Here is a 23276-nt window from a genome sequence, read left to right on the forward strand (position 1 = left end):
CCTGAGGAGGCAGCCAATCCAGGGAGGGTATGGGCAGTGCCTGCTGCCCTGTTGTACTGGTGCTGAATTTGCCCTTGAAGATAGTCTCCCAGCTGAGAGTCAGAAATGATGTATCTCAAGGCGTTTCCTCTGGATGCACACACTGAAAGCAGGGTTGAGCAGTGGCAGGACAGTAACCCTAGGTGGCTTTTCTGCAGCCCTGAGGCAAGTTTTTGTTGTTTCTGAGACAGGGCCTCACTCGGTTACCTAAGCTGGAGTGTGCAGTGGCGTGATCTCAGCTCACTGTAACCTCCACCTCCCTGGCTCGATATCCTCCCACCTCAGCCTCCCAAGTAGCTAGCACTGCAGGCACATGCCCAGCTAATTTTTCAAATTTTTTTTGTAGAGACAGGGTTTCACTATATTGCCCAGACTAGTCTCGAATTCCTGGGCTCAAGCAGTTCTCCCGCCTCAGTCTCCCAAAGTGCTAGGATTACAGGTGTGAGCAACTGTGCCCGCTGGCAAGTCTTGCTAATACTTCATTCCACTGGGTTACTTGCCTCTGTACACTTGAGCTGCAGAAAGACCATGATAACACAGATGACAAGTGTGGCCACAATACCATTTACTTCTCTGGGGCAGATATACCAGTTTCACCATCTTTTTTATTGGATACAGAGCCATAAATTCTCTGATGCCCATGTGAGTCCTTTTAAATACATACACTCAGGTACATTCAGCAAAGGGCATGTTATGGGTGACATGGAGCAAAGTGCTGGGATGGCGATGCCTGGGTGGGGCAGAGAAGTGTGGCCAGGAAAGGCCCCCTGGGGGCTGGAGGTACAGGCACCACTTCAGAAACAAAAATAAAACCAAAAATTGCTTTCCACCCCTCTGCCTGTGCTTGGGGCTGGGGAAGCTACCCTCTCACGCTCAGGCCCATTATGGCCTAGCTGTGCAGGAAGGCAGGGCCTAAGGGCCAGTTACGGAGGTCGCCCACCAGTGGTGCCCACTAGAACCAAGCCTGCTGGCGTCAGCCATGAGGCAAGCCTGGGTCACCTCAGGCCTCTGCCCTGGATACAAGACCCTTGCCAGGGCAGAGCTGAGGCTGGCAAGCCCAAGGCCAAGCCTTCCTTGGGCCATGCTGGCAGTGGCAGAGGAGGCTTAGTCTCATGGTGGGGAGCCTGCCTGATTGTCAGGGCAGCCTTGGGACTGGCTGAGGTCCCAAGGGGTTGGGGAGGGAGTCGTTGCCTTAGCTGGCCCTGGTATTCTGATCTTTACCCAATCCTAAACCTTATCCTCAGGCAAGGGCTGCAGATGAACACACTTGTCCAGGAATACATACATACACACAATACACAGCAATATATACAGAAATGCAGGCTGGGCACAAGGCTGGGTGAGAAAGCATGGCCACTGGGGTAGAGAGAAGGGCCAGGCCCCCAGGGGAAGGAAGTTACACTCATCAGGGACTGACAGGCTGGGACATGTCCCATGGGTTCGAGTTAACTTCTCTGGGCACTTGGGCCATACACCCACTCACTCTCTCTCCTGTTTTTACCCCAAGTCCAACAGGAACTGGGACTTTGGCACCAATAGTCACTCTGGGAAGGCCTCCTTCAACTTAGCGCCTTAGAGAGTTTGGGGCCCAGGTGACTCCCCACCTGTGGCCCCAAAGATTAGAGACCAGGACCAGGGTAATAGGCAGGACCCAAAGGCAAGGGATGGAGCCAAACCTTGGAGTAGCAGGCCTTGGGAAGGAGGCCTTTTTTTTTGTTTTTGTTTTTGTTTTTTTTCCCCCTTTTGAGGCAGTTCCTGAGGGGCTGGCTCAGACTCGAGTGTCACAGGACCAAGAAAACAGGAGCTGCCTTGATCCTTAGGTGGTCTCTCCTGGCTGGGGAAAGGCCGTGGTGCTGGGCAGCCCACCCACTCTTTATTCCCGCAGGGATGCATGTAAGTGCATCTTCATTTCGTGTCGGTGCTGTGGGGAAGCAGCCTAAATAAAGCATGAAGTACTTAAGCCAAGTACACCAACCTCCCAGGTAGGCACTGAGGCCAGACTGGATGGCAGGGGGTGGTAGAAACACCAAGTGGCCACCCCCACTGGGCCTCTACACATACCTGGGTCCCCTGGAGCAGGGCTGCTTGCTCTCAGATATTCCTTTCTTGCATCTTACTGGGTATGAGATGTGGAGGGATCCCTTTGGGTGGGTAAAGATGGATGAAGTGCTTCTGGGGATAGCCAGGCCCTCTGTCCTTGTTCCCATCCTCAGCCCTGGCTGTATGGTTGCCAAAGAAATCAATGCATAGAGCCTCCCAGCAAGCCAAAGCTCCCTACTCAGCAGCAGGGCTCATCCCCAAGGAAAGAACAAAAGAAGAGCATCAAGGGGCTGGTGGGGCAGGGGCTGCAAAGCTGCCAGTGCTCAGGCATGCATGAAGGCTGGGGGGGCACAAGTCTGTCAGCCCGGGGGTGCGTGTGCAGTGGGATGCTCTGACCTCTCATTCCTGCTGCAAAGGATTGGGCCTGCTCACACACATCCTTCACACACAGCCAGAACAGGGTGGAGGACTGAGGGGCTTTCCTGGAAATAGCCAAACCCATGGGAAGTGGACGTCCCCCAGGCAGAAGGGTATCTTGTTCACCCCTCTGCCTCCAGTGCTGGTGGTGTTCAGTACTGTTGCACAAATGAATGAATGAGTCAAACTGCAACTAGCGTCTGGCCTTTCAGCACCACCTTTCTCCCCCCTAGCTCGCATTTATATGCCCCAAACTCCTTTCCCTGGGCTAATGCCAGGCATTCTAGTGTGTACCACCCGGAGAGAAGTTGCCCAGAGCCTTGTATTCAGGGATGGAAGGTCCCTGGGACAGAGAAAATCCCTCAGTTGGGCAGACTGAAGCCAAGCAGGGCATCCCTTTGTGCTTTGTCCAGGAGACAGGGAAGGCAGCACCTCTGGTTCTGGGGTCACAGGGAGCAGGAGCTGCAGGCTGCAGTTGGCAAGGCAGGACCAACAAATCCAAGGTAGCCAGGCCCTTAGTGGACCCCCACCTCCCTTCCAGGCCTCTGGAGGAGAGGAAAGAAAGCCGTGCTGCTTTTTCCTGACCCCTGAGGACAGGGAGAAGCCAATGGAGCCAGCTGCTCTGGGGTAGGGGCAGGGGGTGCCACACACAGCCAAGGCTTCGTGCAGGACTGGGCAGGGAGTTGCCAGCATGACACCCTTGGTATTTTAGGTTTTCAAAGGGCAGGGACAGAACAAGCCACAGGAGGAAAAGTCAACAATGATAGCAAGATCTGGGACAGAGCTAGCGATGACGCCATGGGAGCTGGGTGTGCTGCTGCGTCCGTGGGGTCCCAGCTCTGGAGGACTCTTTACAAGGTAACCGAGGGCTGGGTCTTCATGTCCAAGCCAGGTTGCGTTAGGGAGTTGGGTTCCTGGGAAGGACTGGGTAACGAGGGGACCCCATCCCCAGCCAGGACCAGCAGCCTAATTGCTAGGGCTGGGAGCTGATCCTATCTAGGAGAGAAAGAAACCCTAAGACAGATCTAGTTTAGATGTTTGAAAGAACTTTCCAAATGAAAGTTGGCAGGACCCCCGGCCTCTGAGCCACTATGGGAGTTCTGAGAGGAGGAACTGGGGAGACCTCAAGCCTTTGGAGCCTTGGTTCTGAGACCTGATCCTTTGGGGACTGCAAGGGCCAGTGAAAAGCCCCACTGGAATCGTGTGGCTTCTAAGCCAAGTGGCTCCAGCCCAGGTCCAGCACTTCCCCTAGGCAGAAGACCCCAATGCAGCCCTCAGCCCGTGGGGCCCGTGGAGACCGAGGAAGGGGGAGTGAGTCTGTTGAGGAAGCTCTTCCTCTTCCTTGGCCCCATGGGTCTGGCTCCCTGCCAAGGCTACATCTTCAAGCAAGCTAATTAGACAAGGAAGCAAAGCAAGCCACCCTCCTCCTGGCTTCCTCCACGGTCTCAGCACAGAGGGCGGCCCCGTGCCTCCCTCCCAGACAGCCTTGGTGACCCGAAGGCCATCAGGTTCCTGCCCAAGCACCTGGATTAGAAGGAAATTCTTTGAGGACAGGAAGTACTTCTCACTGTGACAGAGCTGCCTGGGGCTGGGACCTTGACCCTCTGGAGGGTCCCTCAGGAATGAATGTAGGTATAGAAACGTGCGCCTTTCAGCTTTGAATTTAGCTCTGGTATGCGGTGGGGTGTGGGGTTGGGAGGAGGGGTCTTGTCTTACAGCAATAAATAAGTTTCCTCTCCCTGGCAATCCCCCGCCTTGGAAGGGTGGTCTCATCCTGGAGAGAAGTTCTGGGTGATTGTTTCCTTTCCAAACCCACCCCCACTACCCCACTGTACTGCTGCCCCCAGCTTTTGGCTGACCACGTGCCCAGGCCCCTAGGTCTGCCTGTGGTATCCCCAGAAAATGTGGATCCAGAGCCTAGGCAGGCTGTCTGAAGGGGTGCCCCCAGAAGGCTGGGGCAGGGTTGGGGAGAAGAGTCCTCCTTGCCAAGTCTGAGCTGCCCTGTGGAGCCCCCGCTGGCCTCGGGCCCCAGAGGCTCCTGACCGGGAGGCTGGGCCTCAGGAAGGAGAGGCCGGCCAGAACAGCTGAGGAGCCACTGGGTGGTTATTGCAGATCCTCCAGGTGATGACACCAGGCGCTGGTGGTGACAGCTCCTCACTGGCTGTGCCAGAGGCTGCTCCAGCCGGGGTAGGGTCGGGGTCGGAGGGCAGCTTCTGTCCAAGCCCCTGTACTAGGGAAGCAGTGCCCTGGGTCAGGCCTGTTGCTCCACTGCTCCAGGAAGAGGACAGGAGATTTGTCAGTCCCCCTCCAGAAGCCAGGGATAACACTCGACCTCCAAAGGTCTAGTCCAAACCAGGGTCCCTCTGAAGTCCAAAGAGAGTGCCCTGATATGGGGCTGGCAGGGGCCCTGCCGCCCCCTACCCGGGGTTAGCAGCCGCCTTCCACCTTGATGTGCAGAATCTTAGAGAAGCCGGGCCTCCGTCGCAGGGCCTGCGGACCGAACCCTGGGTTAATTCTCCCTCCTGCCACACTCACCCAGGTCACCAGCCCCAGTCTAGGGATGCCACTTGGGGTCTTGGACAGCCTCAGAGCCGACCCCTCACCTGGAGTTTTGTCACCATGTCCTCAAACAGCTTTTGGGCCTCAGGGCTGCTGGGCTCTTTGAAATAATCCGCAATCCCAATCTGGACCACAATCGACTTGAGGTTCCGGCAGATGCCTGAGAAGAGATGGGCAAGGCAAGGGCGCGTTTGGCCTGGGCTGTGGAGCTGCCTCCTCTCCTCTCACTAATTAATGAAATCAGACAATCAGGTGCCAGCCACTGGGAACACGACAAAGGACAGCAGACCCATGCCACCTGGGGGCTTGCGACCGGATGCGGGGAGAGGGAGGTGGGGCTGAGGGACAGGAGAGGCTGCAGTGGCCTCTGGGAGGGTGAGTGGGCAGCCTCCAGTTGTCCAAGGCCTCTAGGAACTTCCCTGACACAGGCGGCAGCTATACTATGGTCTGGGCATTTGGGGATGAATGACAAGGAACAGAGTGGCTGAGGTGAGGCTCGTGGATCCAGGCTGAAGCACAAAGGAGGGGGAGGTGGGACAAACACTTGGAACAGACAGCTTAAGGAACTGGATATGGCATGAAGTCGGGGGAGGTGGAGGAAGATCAGATGGCTGAGAAGGGCCTGGAGGTCATGATTCTGGAGGCTGAGCAGTTAGTTCTGGTGATAAAGTCCAGGGCATCCCATGTGGCTGAAGGGGGAAGAAGGTCTTGGAAAGAGGGTCCTCAGTGCAGGTGGAGTAGTGACTGAGAGTGGAGTGGGTGGTTTGAGAAAGGTGTGGAAGCCAAGGAGGTATGATCTGGAGTCCAGGGAGAGAGGAGTCTTCACCCTGAGAACTGTCCTGGGGTGGGCGGTGGGGGGAGCTTTCGTATATCTCATTTAATCCTCTCACCCATCCTAGAGAGTCACCTTAGAAGATGGGAATACAGGACTCAGAGAGGTATAGTAACTTGCCCAACATCACTCAGCTAATAAGTAGCAGAGCCAGACCTGGGACCTTGGTCAGTCAAGCTCTAGAACCAGTGCTCTTAACCTGTCCCCCTGCCTCTGCCCTTGGCTGGAGGCCCTGATCCATCTGCCCCAGTGATAGTTAGGCTACCTGCTGACAGAGCTCCGTGGCAGATGATAGCCATACCCTGCCCCGCATTCCCCCATTGCTCACTGTTGAAGTGCAGCAGTGCCTTAGGGGTGACAGGAGTCGCTGTGAGCACTAGCATCTCCAATCCCTTCAGGCCTTCCCGGCAGACCTCTGCCGCCACCTCCTGGGTGATCTCTGACACATGGTCAAGCTCCAGGACCTGCAGCCGCATGCAGTTTCTCGCTAGGAAGAGGAAGAAGGGGGATCCTGCTGACAAACTCCCCAGGTCATCCCTGCAGCCAGCACCCTGGCCACCACTCTGCCACCCGCCACCACCCAGGCTGCAGCCCTAGGCCCCTGTGGGATTTCACGGGGCAGCACTGCACCCATGCCTGCTTCTTACTACCCACCACCCCAGTCCAAGGAAAGACTCACCAAGTGATGCCAGGCCCTGCACCCCACAGCCGGCACCCCCGACCCCCAGGGCCCGCAGGTGGGGCCAACAGCGACCAATCATCTGCAGGCAGCGGTTACTGAAGCGCGTGGGCTGCTGGCTGGAGAATGGGAAGGGGGAGCGTCAGGGAAGTCTTTGGATGCCTGACACCCCAGCATGCTCCTCCTGTGGGACCCCTCCCTGATTCAGGCAAGCGTTCCTCCAACAACCCAGCTGGTCAAGTCAGAAAACCGGGATCATCCCTGACTCCTCTGCCCTCATCTCATCCACCAAGTCCTGCAGCTTTTGATTCCCAAGCACTCTGTTTTTCTTTTCTTTTCTTTTCTTTTTTTTTTTTTTTTTGAGACAGGGCTCATTCTACCACCCAGGCTGGAGTGCAGTGGTGCAATTTCGGCTCACTGCAACCTCTGCCTTCTGAGTTCAAGCGATTCTCCTGCCTCAGCTTCCCAAGTAACTGGGACTACAGGCATGCACCACCATGCCTGGCTCATTTTCTTGTACTTTTAGTAGAGACGGGGTTTCACCATGTTGGCCAGGCTGGTCTCAAACTCCTGGCCTCAAGTGATCCACTGCCTCGGCCTCCCAAAGTGCTGGGATTACAGGTGTGAGCCACTGTGCCCGGCCTTAACTACTATTGAACCCACAGTTCAGACCACCATTGGCATTCTCTGGGTTAACACTAGTCTCCCTGCCATCTCATCCTCCACACTGTAGACAGGGAACCCCTCATTCCTATATCCACTCACTCCACCATTCAGCAAGTGGTTATCAAGTCAACAACTGAGCTAGGCCCTGGGGTGCAGTGCTGACAACATAGACATGGTCCCTGCCCTCAAAGAGTGGACAGTCTCTTTGGTGGCAGGAAAGTGGTGAGGGGCATAGAACATTACCAGTCTGATCTTAATCCCTTTCTTAAAATCTAAAATTCCCCCAACAGCTTCCCATACTTTCTAGATAAAATGCAAAAAACCTAAATTCCTTAGCAAGGCCCTTCCTGATTGCCCCAACTTTCCTTTCCATTCACACCAAACGCCATTTCCCTGAACACTTCATCCCTCAACATTTGCCCAGGCAACAGACATCTCTCTGGCATCTATTATGCACTTGGTACCAGGGATACAGAAATGGACATTCCTAGATTCTGCCTTGAGAACCACCCGCCTAGTGGAGGAGATCGAAATATCAAGAAATTATTGCAAAGTAGGGGTGGGTGTGGTGGCTCATGTCTATAATCCCAGCACTTTGGGAGGCCGAGGCGGGCAGATCACCTGAGGCCAGGAGTTCGAGATCAGCCTGGCCAACATGGTGAAAGCCTGTCTTTACTACAAATAAAAAAATTAGCTGGGCGTGGTGGCCCATGCCTGTAGTCTCAGCTACTTGGGAGGCTGAAGCAGGAGAATGGTGTAAACCCGGGAGGCGGAGCTTGCAGTGAGCTGAGATCCGGCCACTGCACTCCAGCCTGGGTGACAGAGCGAGGCTCCGTCTCACAAAAGAAAAAAAAAAAAAAATTATTGCAAAGTAGATGACAGAGGGATCAGGGCAAAATGCAGTGGGGATTGAGGCAGGGGAGCAGTGACACGCTCTACCCAGGGTGTTACAGAAGGCACACTGGATGGCTGGGAGGAGCTGTCGCGTGGAGAGGAGCAAAAGAGCCTGGTGTGTTAGAGGAACTCCAAGTAGAGTGAGAAATGATTTCATAACCTGGATTCTCCAACGACCAGCTCTTTCATACACTGACCTCCCTGAACCACCTTTCATATATCAAACAAAGCTGGTGGTTTTTAGCTGGTGTTTACTGAACAATTACTGTGGACTCTGCAGGCTTTGTGTACCTGATCTCATTTGGGCCAGCAACAGCCCTAATAAGGTCCATAGTTCCTAATACCACCTTTACTTTGCAGTTTGAGAAACTAAGACATGATTGGGATTCCCAAGGTGGCACTGCCAGTAAGCCAGGACATGACCCCAGGTCTGATTTTATTTATTCATTCATTTATTTATTTATTTATTTATTTTTGAGACAGAGTTTCACTCTTATTGCCCAGGCTGGAGTGCAATGGCACAATCTCGGCTCACCGCAACCTCCGCCTCCCGGGTTCAAGTGAGTCTCCTGCCTCAGCCCTTCGAGTAGCTGGGATTACAGGCATCCACCACCACGCTCGGCTAATTTTGTATTTTTAGTAGAGACAGGGTTTCTCCATGTTGGTCAGGCTGGTCTTGAACTCTAGACCTCAGGTGATGTGCCCAACCTGGCCTCTCAAAGTACTGGGATTACAGGTGTGAGTCACTGCGCCCGGCCAACCAGGTCTGATTTTAAAGCCCTGCTCCTAATGCCTCAGTGGACAGATTAATGTGTGTTAATCTGTCCTGATAGCTTGTGGAATGGGCTCAGATCCGCTCAGTCCTCAGCCCCAGACCAGGCCCAACCGTGTTCCCCCTCCCATCCCCCAAACCTGCCAGGGCTCACCAGGGGTGAAGGGGTGCCACTTGGAGGGAGACGATCTCTCTGCAGCCTGCGCCCAGGGCCCAAATGACCTCATGGCCCACGGGATCTGTGGCACTCCTGTGAAAAGATAAAGCTGCTGGTAATCCCAAGACTTTGGGAGGTCAAGGCCGGGGTTGGGGATCACCTGAGCCCAGGAGTTCTAGACCAGCTTGGGCAATACGGCGAGACCCCGTCTCTATTTAAAAAAAAAAGAGAGAGAGAGAGAAAATGAAAAGATACAAGACAAAGCTGGAGTTGCCCACTCTTGGTGGCCTCTGCTCTTGCCAAAGCTTCCTTCCCTTCAGCCATAGAGCTCTTGGATCCCTTTGCTTGAGAACCCTGGCGGAGGCTATGTAGCACCTAGGGATCCCGTAGGACCCTGGGCCTAGAGGGAACAGGCCATGCTTCTAGTCGGTTGACCCACCTGTAGGTGACAGCCTGCAGGGCACGGCAGTAGCAACTGGCCAGCCAGAGCGAGCGGTCGGTGAGGATGTTTGGACAGTGGGAGATGCGCAGGATCAGCAGGTTCCCCCCAGCTGCCTTCAGCAGGGACTCCAGCCCAGCTTCCAAGCAGCCCCTGGGGATGACCAAGAGGTCAGAGAGCTGGCCACCTTCTCCTCTGGGAAACATCCTTACTTAATTCCAGGTCTGTGGCCCAACAGCACCCAGCACCCACCCACTGCAGGCCTCACCGGGTGCTCCGGGCATACTCCTCCTTGCTCTCCTTCTTTCCCCGCTGCCGGGGCTTCAAGTTCTGCAGCGTCAGAGAGTGGGCCTGAGTGCACCACTGAGCCAGCATTGCCAGGAACTGTGGGGGAGGGGAAGAGTATTTGGAGATGAAGGGGTCTGCACTTGGTTGGCTGGAGGTGGGCCAGCCCCGGATAGGAGGCTGCATGAGAGCATTTCAGGGAAGCCAGGTTGGCGCTACAGTGTTGTAAGGGGTGCAAGGACCAGACCTTCAGGGGCCAGATTCTACCCACGGGGAAAGGTGGGTTCACAGCAGGGCACAGAAGGCAGGCAGGGGCAGGCACCTTGGAGCAGACGCGGGCATTCTCAAGCAGCACCCTTGTCCAGACTGCAGGGTGGCGGGCCACGAAGCGCCAGTCCCGGCAGACCTCAGCGGCGTGCAGCAGTGTGCGCGTGTCCAGGTAGGTGAAGATGCAGAAGAGGGCGGCTCGCATCTTCAGGATCTCTGGGCTGATGACCTCATTGGAGCGTGAGGGGCTGCCCCTCTCTGCTCGCCGACCCCGTCCACTGCCTCCCTCAGGGCGGGCTGCAGAATACAAGCGTTTCAAAAGTGAGCGTGGAGGGTCAAGGCTGGTGTGGGGATGTGTGTGGGGAGCTGGGGCAGGGTAGGAGCTGCAGAGCAATGGGCATGCTGTGGTACCAGGGCCTAGGAAGGAAGGAAAAGGGGCGTCTGCGTCCCTGTCCTTTGCGGTACTCCATCTCCAGTTTTACAAATTACAAAAAGGCATCCCTTGTGTAAACTTTCTTTTTAAGGTTATATATCATTCAAACTCACCCCCTACATGAGGCAATAATACATCAGATTTGGAGAGGGAAAGGGGTTGGAGGGTGCTGCAGTATAAATTGGGCCTCTGGAAACAGAAGGTGGGCATGGGGCTACCCAGAACATGGGGTGCAGCTACAACCCTGACCCTAGCCCTCTCACCTCCCAACCCACCCATATATGTTGGGGCCTTCTGTGAATATGGTGGGAGGCCTCTCCCCCACTGCACCAGGGGCTTCAGAGTTGGGAGGCAATAATCAACTGCTGTCCTATAAATGTTGATGAGCCCACCACGTGAATGGACCTCCCCGTCCCTCGCATGTGGCATCCTTGTGCATCAGACAATCTGAGCATACTTGTGCCACTGCAGCCCTGCCCTGTCACAAGAGTTCCTGCCCTAGGCTATGTAGGAGGGGTGGGCAAGTCTGGGGAAAGGGGAGGGGGTGCAGGAGCCCAGGAGATTCACTGCCTCAGACCTGTGTCCCCCTGCCAACCCTTCCGGGACCTACCTGAGAGCCGGCAGCTGCTCAATGGCCCAGCCATAGCAGGCCCGGGGCGGGGCGCATCCAACGGGCCCTCAGCCTCTGACTCAGTGGTTCGGGAGCCAACGTCAGAGACATCACCCTCTTCCCCCTCAGTGCTGTGTCGGCGGGGTCTGCGCTGCCAGTTCTGGATGGCCTGGCGCCGCAGGCCTGAGCTGCGAGGGGGCTGGGACCGCTCTGAGCCCCCATTGGCAGCCTGGGCCCGTGTGCCCAAGCCCCCAGGGCCACTGTCCTCAGGGGCCCCCTCCTCCGGCCTGGGCAGCTCCAGACTGTCACTGTCATAGCAGCCTGAGCTCTGGGATGCGGCTGGCACACGGCTGGAGGCCCTGGGGCAGGGTGGATCACACAGTAAGGGGTGAGAGGCACCAGGCCTGCCCAAACTCCCCACCCTGCCCCTACCATCGGCTGAGGGCAACCCACCCGTGCTGCTTTCCAAAAGCCCCCTCTGGGTGTGGAAAGGCAGATACACGTGACCCAGGGGGGTAGGGACAGGAGGATGACACAAGCCCCAGACAGGTCAGTGGATCTTTCCAGGGCGAGGGTGGGCTGCATGGGGTGTGCTGGGCCCGAGGCTTACCCTGTGCTGGGAGAGGAGCCATGCCGTGACACTGCATATGTGCTAGGCACGGCCGGGCCCGCGTGGTGTTCTCGCTGTGGGCCCCCAGAGCAGGACGTAAAGGAGAGGGGCGGAGGAGGCAAGAGGATGAGCAGGAATAGCAGGGGAAACAGGGAAAAAGATGGAGAGGAAATGGGGGAGAGGAGAGAGAAGGGAAAACAGTTGGGAAAGATGGACAAATGGACAGACAGACAGCCCAGAGAGGCAGGCTCACCAGCCCCTCCCCACACCCACCCAACACCCCGGACCCCAGCTTGTGGCTCCTGGACTCTCATTTGCAGGGATGGGCAGAGATAGCCCCTGAGGGCTGGAGTCACTGAATCATATCTCACTACAGCCTCGGGGGCTGGCACTGGCACTCCTGCCCAATCAGAGGGTCTCCCCATTCCTGGCATCTGCTCATGGGGGAAAAGCCAAAGAAGAGGCGAATGGGGCATCATGGGGAGATATCCAGCCACGTGAAAGGTGAGGTTGTGGGGGACCAGGTGTGCAGGTAGAGGAGAGAAAGCAGGTGGGCACTCACCATTCTGCCTGGGCCCCGGGCATTGGGGCCAGCACCACCACCCCCACCTCCACGGCCCAGGCTGGCACTGGGCGTGCTGCCACAGCTGCTGCTGATGACCTGCAGCTGTCGCTCGGCACGGTCAGCCCGCTCAAGGAGCTCCTCAATGAACTGCTGCAGCCGCAGCTTGGCGCTGGCCTCCCGCGCCGCTGTCTCCTTCAGGAACTGGTCGATCTGCACCACCTCCCTGGGCCCAGAGCAGTCTCTTACCCCAGAGCCTCAGCCTGCCTGCCCACCCACCCTCTGGAGGAGAGCCTGGCCAGTGCGGGGAGACACCGGCACAGTTGCCCGCAGTGTCTGCTAACGGTCACATGGGTTCCTGCAGAACAGGCCTAGCCCCACACGATGATACATACAGAAATGCATGCATGCACTCCGAGCCACACACTCACACCCCACCCACCCGGCCCCAGACCCTGCTCTCCACAGAAATACTACACACCCTGCTCTCCACAGAAATACTCAGGCATACTCAGTCCCACACAACCACTCGAGGCACACACACATCCCCACACACGTACCCCATGTACATTCATATGCCATAACCAGGCACATCTCTCTCATACAGAAACACAGACATATTCAGTCACATGTGCATGGCCTTCAATACCCAGCATCCCAACACAGAACACTCCTAGGCACATACTTAGAGCCACCAGCCATGTCACATATCCCCACACAGAGGCCCATTACACAGCCCCAGGTACAGCCCCACACATTCATGTTCGTGTACTCACATCATTTTCCAGCTCGGGCATGTGCTCACGTGTGAGACACGCAAAGAACCATGGAGGCACAGTACCACCGACACAGTCAAACATACTTTCAGGAACCTTCAAAAATACACACTAAGTCACATCACCCCACAGAGGAATACACTCAAATGCGGAAGCATACTGATAGTTTGCACCAACTACTAGGAGCTGCATGAACACATGGCACACTTAGAATCAGCGTGTACTTACTCCCAAATGCATTCCCGGTTGTTTGTGCAGCCACTCAATGTTTATTGAGCACCCTCTAGGTGCCAGGCACTGTTCTAGGTATTGGGGAAATAGCAGTGAACAACTCCTGCCTTTATGGAGTTTATATCACAATGGGGACACATAAATAACATCTATATACAAATGCTCCTTGGCTTACAATGGGGATACATCCCCGTCAGCCCATTGTAAGTTGAAAATATCATCAGTCAAAAATGCATTTAATGCACTTACCCTACTGAACATCAGTGCTTAGCCTGGCTTGCCTTAAATGTGCTCAGAGCACTTATATTAGCCTACAGTTGGACAAAATCACTGAACACAAAGTCTATTTTATTAAAAAAAAGTGTTGATCTCATGTAATTTATTGAATACTGTACTAAAGAAACAGTATGGTTGTACATACTGTTTTTCATTTTCACACAGCACAGTTTCTACAGACTGCGTGATGCTTTTGTAGCATCGGAAAATCTAAAAATTGTATCAAACCATCGTAAGTCAGGGGTCATCTGTAGTTCATAATCCTACATTTAAAGACCAGAGAAATGAAGAAGATTGAGACAGATAGAAGGAAATCCCAAGAGTGTCCTGGAAGCCAAGTGAAGAAGGCATGTCAGGGATCAGCTATGTCAAATGCCACCAATGGGCCAAGTAAGACCATGGCTAGGCCTTAGCAACAGAAAGGTCACTGGTGACATGGGGACCCTGGCAGAGGTGGAAGCCCGATCAGCCTGGGTTCAAGAGAGAAAGTGAGGAAAGAAATTGGAGACAAGAAGTATAAACAAATACAAGGAGTTTTCTGTAAGGAGGAGAGAAAAGGAGCAGTAGCTTAAGGGGAAGAGGGTTATGGCAGATGAGAGAAATAACATGTCTGTATGCTTTTAGAAATATGCAGAAACAGGCTGGGTGCGGTGGCTCACGCCTGTAATCCCAGCACTTTGGGAGGCCGAGGAGGGCTGATCACGAGGTCAGGAGATGGAGACCATCCTGACTAAAACGGTGAAACCCCGTCTCTACTAAAAAATAATAATAATAATAATAATATATATATATATATATACACAAAAAAAAAATTGCCAGGGGTGGTGGCGGGCGCCTGTAGTCTCAGCTACTCAGGAGGCTGAGGCAGAATGGCGTGAACCCAGGAGGCGGAGGTTGCAGTGAGGCGAGATCACGCCACTGCACTCCAGCCCGGGCGACAGAGCAAGACTCTGTCTCAAAAAAAAAAAGAAAAAGAAAAAAAAAAGAAATATGCAGAAACAGAAAATCTGATGATGGGAGAGGGGAGAGTTGAGCTGTGTCTTTGGGTAGGCAAAAGAGAAGAGGATCTGGTGCCAAAATGCAGGAGTTGGCTTGTCTAGGACAGAGAAGAAAGGCAGTCTTCACAGAGGCACAGGGTCACACTGCCATGTCCTCACAGTACCAAACACACATCATCATGACACTCTTGGCCCCACATGCATGCTCCTGGCCACAGATCCTCTATTACAAAGCCATGGTCACATACAGACACACTCAGGCACACCCACGGTGGTGGCGGCGGCGGCACAGTGACCGGCACAGGCACAACCACCCACAGGGCCCCGAGGGTCCACTCACTGCTGCTTGCGGCTCAGCTCCTGTTCCTTGTGCACCAGGTCCTGCTTGAGCGAGGCCAGAAGCTCTACGCTCACGTCCACCTGGCGGGAGAGCTCAGACGCGCGTTCCTCCAGCTCCTCCTTCTCGCGCCCAAGCCTCGCACTCTCCTGCCGTGCAGTCTCCAGCTCCGCCGCCTTGCGCTCCAGCTCGGCCTGCAGCCGGCCCACCTGGCCCGCGATCTTCTGCTCCACCTCCTCGCTCAGGCGCTCCAGCCGCCGGTCCACCTCCAGCTTCTCCAGCGCGCGGATCTTGAGGCGCGCCAGGCCCTCTTCGTAGGCCACATCGGCAGGTGAGGGGGACGCGGGCGAAGCGGAGGCAGGCCGGGGCCAGGCCCAGGCGGCGGCGTCGAGCACGCCGAGGACGCCACGGACTTGCGGGCGAACAGCTCCCCCAGCGGGATCTCGATCTCGCGCAGCGCATAGCGCGCGGCGGCGGCGGGTACGAGGCCCGGTTCGGCCAACTCCTCGCAGGGCAGGCTAGCGGGCACCAGGTCGCTGGGGAAGTGTGCGAGGGGCGCGTGGTGGTGGTGGTGGTGCAGCAGGTGCGGCGCCGCGGGCGACGGCCCAGCCGCCTGCTCCTTGCCCTGGAAGGACGTGCTCTCGAAGACCTCGCGCCGGGCGCCGGGCACGGCCAGCAGGGCGGCGGGCTCGGGCGCCAGCGGGAATCCGGAGGCGGCAGCGGCGGCGGCCGCGGCCGCGGCGGCGCCGTCGCAAATGCTGTTGGTCTTGGAGAGGATGTAGAGCGTCTCGTAGGTGTGGCTGTACTCCAGGTGCGCGCGCAGCGACGACAGGCTCCGGAAGCGCTTGTGCTCCCCGCAGCGGGGGCAGCGGTACGGCAGGTCCAGCGAGGCCATGGCCCCGCCGCCCCCGCGGCACGCGGGCTCCACCGCGGCCGCCCCGCCGGTCAGCCAGGCGCGCTCATGGGGGACCACGGGCCAGGTCCCCTGCGGGGTCAGGAAGGCTCAGGGCGCCCGCAGCCCGGGGCGAGGAGGCTGGAAGAGACACGATGAGTCTTAGGAAGAGGGTATCACTGCTCCCACCCCGGCTCTCAGTCCCGGGCCCTCATCCCCCAGCCATGAGGAAACAGCATCGAGGGGCAAGGGGCGACCTCCCAGAGGAGGCTGGCCTGCTCTGGCACCTGTGCGAGGGCCTGTATATGTGCAAGAGAGAGAGAGCGAGAGAATGAGATAATCTGTTTTTAAAGGGGCTGGCTTGTAATTACTTTTATTTATAATGGTTCCAACCTGGAAACGACCCAAGTGCCCATCAATGGTAGAACGGTTAAACTGTAGCATATTAACGATGGAATCTACCCAGCAATAAGAAAAGAAACTATTGGTACACACAGTGACATGGATGAGTCCATCCAATATTATGTTGCATGAAAGAAGCCAGACCAAAGAGTGCATGCTGTAGAATGCCAGAGATGGAGTTCAAGAACAGACACAACTGATGATGAAGTCAGCATAGAGGTGCCCAGCTGGGGGCTACATGGACTGGGAAGGGGCAAGAGGCAGCTTTATGTGATGCGGAGAATGTTCTATATCTGCTCTGGGTGGTGGTTATACAGTTGTGTACATATTTAAATAATCATCAAGCTGTATACTTAAGATGAGTGTAAAAATCCTTGGAAAGAAGATGCTTATTTTCAGTTTTTGCAGACTGCACCCCCACACAGGCTGGAACTATTGGTACCATGTTGCAGTAACCAAAACATCACTCTACCTAATGACATCGCTTATGTCACTGTTTTGTCCCGACTTCTGCACCACATCCTCCTATCCCTATTACTCCAAGCCCTTAAGTCTTTTTTTCAGACCTAGAAAAGGTGAAGTAGGCTTCCAGTAAGTGTCCCTGCCCCACCTTTGCCCCAAGGGCTTTATTATCCATCCTCCCCACATCGCTTTTGGCACAAGGTCCCTCCATCCCCCCACCAATTCTGGCATTCCAACCCTCCTCACCATCAACTCCTGCTGCCCCTCCAGATCTGGCTTCCTTTCACCCTTCTCCTACCTTGTGGGGTCTCCATCCCATTCCTCACTGCCATCCTCTTCCTAACCGTCTGCAATCGGGCTTCCACTGCCCTGTGATCAAGGTCACAGACCACCTGCTGATCAGTTAAGCCAGTTGTCATCAAGGGTCTTCACCTACTTGGTCCCATGGCTGATACTGTTGACCCCTCCATCTTCACAGGCTGCCATGAGCTTTCCTGTCTGGATTTTCCCATGGGTTCTGCAACTTCCTGTTCTTGCTGCCTTCCTAAATGTCCTCATTCCCTGAAGTCTGCCTCTGGAGCCCTCCGTCTCTATCCTCCCCCCAGGAAGGCAGTCGGCTTCCCTCCCACAGGTTTACTCGCACCTCTAGAGTAAGCTCTACTTCTCCATCCTGACCTGCCGCACAGTTCTGTTGCCTTCTGGCATTTCCACAGGATGTATGGGTGGATGTCTGTTCCCTTTGCCAGCCCAGCATCCAGTCCTCCTCCTGGTAACAGCACCCTGCTTTGACCATAGGGAACCATCCTTCCCCCACTTTCTCAGTCCACATGGTCTTGGGGATGTGACATAGACCTGGCAAATCCCCAGTCCTGGGGTAAAGATAGAGCACCAAAGTTGAGCCAGTGAGCCCCAGGACTGTTCTAGAATGACTGAGGGAAAGCATTGTCTTTGGGATCAGGTTTCTAAGCTGATGGAGAAGGCCGGAGCTGCTGGAGCCATCCTTTCTCCTTTTGGGAGGAGACACCTGGGAATGAAGCCAACCCAAAGAAGCAAAACTTAGATGGAGAAAGACATTCCTCACAGACACTGTTTGAGAGCCTGGCCTGTTCAGTTACACAAACTAATCAATTCTGCACCACCACCCCCTTTTTTACGAGATGGAGTCTCACTCTTTCACCTGGGCTGGAATGCAGTCGTGCAGTCTCAGCTCACTACAACCTCCCCCTCTGAAGTTCAAGCGATTCTCCTGCCTCAGGAGTCCCAAGTAGCTGGGACTGCAGGCATGTGCCACCACGCCCAGCTAATTGTTGTATTTTTAGTAGAGACAGGATTTCACCATGGTGGCCAGGCTAGTCTCAAACTCCTGGCCTCAAGTGATCCACTTGCCTCAGCCTTCGAAAGTGTTGGGATTACAGGTGTGAGCCACTGCACCCAGCCCCTATTTCCCTTTTTTGCTTAAGCTAGTTACAGCTGGGTCTGTCTGTGTTACTTGCACCCAGAAAACATCCTAACCAAGAAATTAGAATCAGAGATGGAAAGTTTTCATAGACCCACAAAAGAAATTAGCTGAACTAAGGAGGGGGGCATAAGCTGGCACTACTTCCTCCATTCCCCACTCACAGGTTGGTGAACAGAGCAGCAGCAAAGCAGATGATGAAACTGTCTCCCACCATCCCTGGAGCTCAGGCCATGTACCTACCATGACTGGAACATTAGGGGATTTGGAGAAAAAGGTCAGGATGTTGGGAGTGTCTTTCCAATGGCCTCAGTAAGGTCCAACAAGCAAGAGATACACTCTGGCTGAAAGGAGCCCATGGGAAAGCAGAAAGGAAGAAAATTTGGGCTTGCCCAGAGAGGCCCTTTCTGCTTGCGGCCAGTAATTCAATATGGCTGAGAGTCAGATATTTTAAGAGCCAGTTCTTTGCTTCAAGCTAAAGGCAGCTCAAGCGAAGACAAAGAGGCTGGGAACTAAGAGGGAGACAAGCCTGGGGCCTGACAGGCACTCAACTCTTCGGGCCCTGCTGAACCTCTCCTGCTGTGCATCCCCCCAGCGGGACAGAAGCTTCCATTATAAGCAGGCTTCCATTGGGATGAAGCTTGAGTGAGAAGAGGCAGATAACCTTATGCCTCCCACCCCAGACTAGGAGTTTGCATTGCCCCGTGGCAGAGGCCCAGCTAGAGGCTGCAGAACCAAGGGCTCCTGGGATGGGCAGAACACTGGGGCCTGTTGCTAAGAGATATCCCTACCCTCCTTCTACACCACCACCAGGGACTTCATTCAAGAATCATAACTTCCTTTAACTTTCTTTTTTTTCTTTTTTGAGACAGAGTCTCGCTCTGTCACCCAGGCTGGAGTGCAGTGGCATGATCTCGGCTCACTGCAACCTCCGCCTCCTGGGTTCATGCTATTCTCCTACCTCAGCCTCCTGAGTAGCTGGGACTACAGGTGCCCAAAACCACGCCCAGCTAATTTTTTTGTATTTTTAGTAGAGATGGGGTTTCATTGTGTTAGCCAGGATGGCCTTGATCTCCTGACCTCATGGTCTGCCCGCCTCAGCCTCCCAAAGTGCTGGGATTACAGGCGTGAGCCACTGCGCCCAGCTAAGAATCATAACTGTCATAGAGGTCTCTAGCTTTGGTTAATAGCTCTGGGGATAACCAAATGCAAACTGACTGAAAAGCCTCCCGGGGATTAAGGGAATTGTATTGCCAGAAAGCCCCCACAAACCAAAGGATTGCTCAGCCCCTATGGTTGCCCTGAACCTCCCCAAACCTGCATCCCTCAGTGCTCCTCCCACAGAGACAGCGAAATCAGAGCAGTGAGGTTGGTGCACCAGGGAACCTCTTCCTCACCATTCAGTCAAGCATGTGGACCACAGACCAGGTTTTTTCCTCACCCCCTCTTCAACTAGGAGGGTTTTTCTTCTTTCAGCTATACAATTTTCTCTCCATCATTGTAGTTGGGCCTCAAATGGAAAGACCATGAGCTTAGTACCTAACCAAACAGCCCCTTGCCATTGCCAAGATGTTGAATGGGGGATAGATATGGTAACTGGGTGAAAACTTGGAATGTCTCCTCCCAGAAGTGGGATAACTATGCTTTAAGTTTGATGAGGGATAGTTGCATTATGATAAACATGAAAATGTTTTTTGAAATTACACAGTAAAGGGGGACTATGTTGATCTTGGACATCTAAGAAGTGAAATACAGTGCACTTTTATTGTTTTTACTGCCTGACTCTAATCCCTCTTTATTGTGAATTGATCCCCAATTTTTCCTTTGAGAACCATTCCCTGCACTTTGAATAGATTTGGGTAGGGATGACCACATCCATTGGCTCCCAGGGAACACACATGACCTCAGTCTGTTCCATTAGAATCACAGTGGTCCGGTCAGTAATGGACTCATTTCTCAACCTGGGCCGATACAGGCACTTCAGGAGCTGTGCTCAGTTGGTAGGATGTGAGCCTGGAGCATCTTGTGGCCATTTTTGTCCTCTCTTTGAGACAAAAGAAGTAAAGGACCCCTGATGATATTTGAACATCCACATCCAGATGTGCCTGAAGCTCTAACCCAGGACTTGACCATTGAGAAGGGCTGCAAATGTTTTTGTAGCTTTAATCATTTGCGTCAGTTGCCAGTCTCTAGTAATGAGACTCCAGACTAATACAATGGCCCACAGTTTCAAAAGCAAATCCCAGACTTCTCCTCACTTACTACCAGCACCCCTGTTTCCTTTGGTGTCACTGTCCTCCCAGCCATGCCACTGACCATCTTGATTTTTCTCTCTGCTAACCATCAAGACCTACTGGTTTTTCCTTCCAAGTGCTTTCAACCCAAATGTTCTTTTCTCATGCTTTGTACTCTTCTAGGCCACAGCCTCATCACATTAGACTGCTGGCTCAGCCTTCAGTCCTGCAGCTCTATTCCATCTGTAAAGGCGTCGGATTCCTCTGCTCAGACTCCTTCAAGGGGACCCCCATCCACTACCAACTGCAGCCAAACTCCTCAGCTTCACGATCTGGCCTCTGTGCTCTTACCAATTTGAAACTGAAAAGTGGCCTGGCTGTTTCACTTCCATGTCCTTAATTGTGATGGCTAGACATTTTTTCATACATACACTGGCCATTTCTATCTCTTTGGTAACTTGCCTGTGCACTACTTCACTCATTTTCATACTTAACATTCATATTTTCTTATCGATTTACAAAAGCTTTTAATATTATTGATCCTTTGTCATTTAATACTGCAAATATTTTTCTCAAGTGTGTTGATTGGCTTTTACTTTTGTTTATGGTCTTTATTGATATACTAAAGTTTTGAATTATGCCGCAGTAAAATCGGATTTTGTTTTTATGCTTAGGAAATCTCTCCCTACCCAAAGATTATAAACAGTTACATATGTTTTCTTTCGATACTTGTGATTTCCTTTTTTAAAATTCCAGAATATTTTTTAGAATTAAAGACTTTAAACAAATAACCATAATACCATAAACTAACAATGACTTGGTAGTATATAAATACTTTAGGCTGTATGATTTCCTTTTGGATTTTTTTTTTTTTTTTTAAGAGACAGGGTTGGGGGGGGAGGGATAGCATTAGGAGATATACCTAATGTAAATAACGAGTTAATGGGTGCACCACACCAACATGTCACATGTATACATATATAACAAGCCTGCATGTTGTGCACATGTACCCTAGAACTTAAAGTATAATAATAATTTAAAAAAAAAAGAGACAGCGTCTCACTTTGTTGTCCAGGCTGGTCAGAAAGTGCTAGGCTCAAATGATCCACTCACCTCAACTTCCCAAACTGCTGGGATTATAGGCCTGAACCACTGCATCTGACCTACATTTGGATTACTTTTCTTTTTTTTTTTTAGACAGAGTTTTGCTCTGTTGCCCAGGTTGGAGTGCAGTGGTATGGTGATCTTGGCTCACTGCAACCTTTGCCTCCTGGGTTCAAGTGATTCTTGTGCCTCAGCCTCCCAAGTAGCTGGGATCACAAGCACCCACCACCATACCCGGCTAATTTTTGTATTTTCAGTAGAGACAGCATTTCACCATGTTGGCCAGGCTGGTCTTGAACTCTTGACCTCAGGTGATCTGCCCACCTCAACCTGCCAAAGTGCTGGGATTACAAGTGTGAGCCACCACACCCGGTCCATTTGCATTTTATAACCCAGCTAGAAATTTTTGGTGTGCATGGTGTGACAGGAATTTTTAAAAACCAACTTTCCATTATAGACATTTTCATACATGTTCAAAAATAGACTATTATGATGAACTCCTAGGTACCCATCATCCAGCTTCAAGAATTCTCAACTCTTGGCCAATTATTTTTCATCTGCACACTACTTCCCTGCTTCACACTTGCCCTGCCCCCACTATTGGATAATTTTGAGCAAATCCTAAATATCATATTATTTCATCCATAAATACCTTAGTATATATGAAACAAGACTTAACTTTCTTTTTTTCTTTTTGGACAGAGTTTCGCTCTATCTCCCAGGTTAGAGTAAAGTGGTGTGATCTCAGCTCACTACAACCTCTGCCCCCTGGGTTCAAGTGAATTCTCCTGCCTCAGCCTCCCGAGTAACTGGGATTACAGGTGTGTGCCACCAGGCCCAGCTAATTTTTGTGTTTTTAGTAGAGAGGGGGTTTTACCATGTTGACCAGGCTGGTCTTGAACTCCTGATCCACCTACCTCAGCCTCCCAAAGTGCTAGGATTACAGGCATGAGCCACCACACCTGGCCAAGACTTAACTTTCTTTTTTTAAAAAAATGATATGTAGTAGGCTGGGTGAGGTGGCTCACGTCTGTAATCCCAGCCCTTTGGGAGGCCGAGGCGGGTGGATCACCTGAGGTCAGGAGTTTGAGACTAGCCTGGCCAACAGGGTGAAACCCCGTCTCTACTAAAAATACAAAAATTAGACAGGCGTCACGGCAGGTGACTGTAATCCCAGCTACAGCTACTCAGGATGCTGAGGCAGGATAATCGCTTGAACTCAGGAGGTGAAGGCTGCAGTAAGCCATTGCATCACTGCACGCCAGTCTGGGCAACAACAGCAAAACTCCGTCTCAAAAGAAGAAAAAAAAAATGGTGTGTAATAATTGTTCCAACATCACCATCCTTTAGGTATATTAAAACCCAAAATGTAGCCTTGAGAAGTAAATCCAAAAGATGGTTCTTTGAAAAGACCAGCAAAATAATTAGGTCTCTGGCAAATCTATTCAGAGAGAGAGAGAGAGAGAGAAATAGAGAGAGAGAGAGAGAATGCATTTATATATAACACATGGGGAAAAAGAAGAGAGATAACTGCTGGCACAGAGAGGATTTTCTTAAATTACTACCAGGTACAACTCTTGGCCCAAATCTTTGAAAATCTGGGTGAACTGAATGCTTTTCTAGGAAAATATATATTATCAAAGTTGACTCAAGAAGCAATAGAAAACTTGAATAGACTAATAACTATAGACAAAACTGAAGAAGTTGGCAAAGTGACCAGAGATATTCTAGAGTTCACATACATACAGAACTGTTCAAGAACAAGGATATTCTATAATGTATGGTGAGCCTGGTGTCAGAGCATCTGTGTGTATCTGTTCATCCTAACCAAGTGCTGGTCCTTCCTG

The 23276-nt window shown here is 52.9% G+C and overlaps 1 protein-coding gene across 1 annotated transcript in view; it reads right to left on the minus strand.

The window, feature by feature from the left end:
• Positions 1–625: 625 nt before the first annotated feature.
• FBXO41 (F-box protein 41) overlaps positions 626–23276 on the minus strand; it is a 30402-nt gene continuing 7751 nt past the window's right edge. The window contains 13 exon segments of the mRNA XM_033175096.1: positions 626–4986; positions 5100–5215; positions 6216–6374; positions 6567–6685; positions 9053–9148; positions 9495–9647; positions 9763–9878; positions 10102–10343; positions 11090–11448; positions 11700–11773; positions 12262–12487; positions 14883–15243; positions 15246–15912. Of these exon segments, the coding sequence (XP_033030987.1) occupies positions 4924–4986; positions 5100–5215; positions 6216–6374; positions 6567–6685; positions 9053–9148; positions 9495–9647; positions 9763–9878; positions 10102–10343; positions 11090–11448; positions 11700–11773; positions 12262–12487; positions 14883–15243; positions 15246–15774 (2613 nt within the window). The 5' untranslated portion in view covers positions 15775–15912 and the 3' untranslated portion in view covers positions 626–4923.

This window comes from Trachypithecus francoisi, unplaced genomic scaffold (genome assembly GCF_009764315.1).
Source record: "Trachypithecus francoisi isolate TF-2019V2 unplaced genomic scaffold, Tfra_2.0 Lachesis_group17, whole genome shotgun sequence".
NCBI lineage: Eukaryota > Metazoa > Chordata > Mammalia > Primates > Cercopithecidae > Trachypithecus > Trachypithecus francoisi.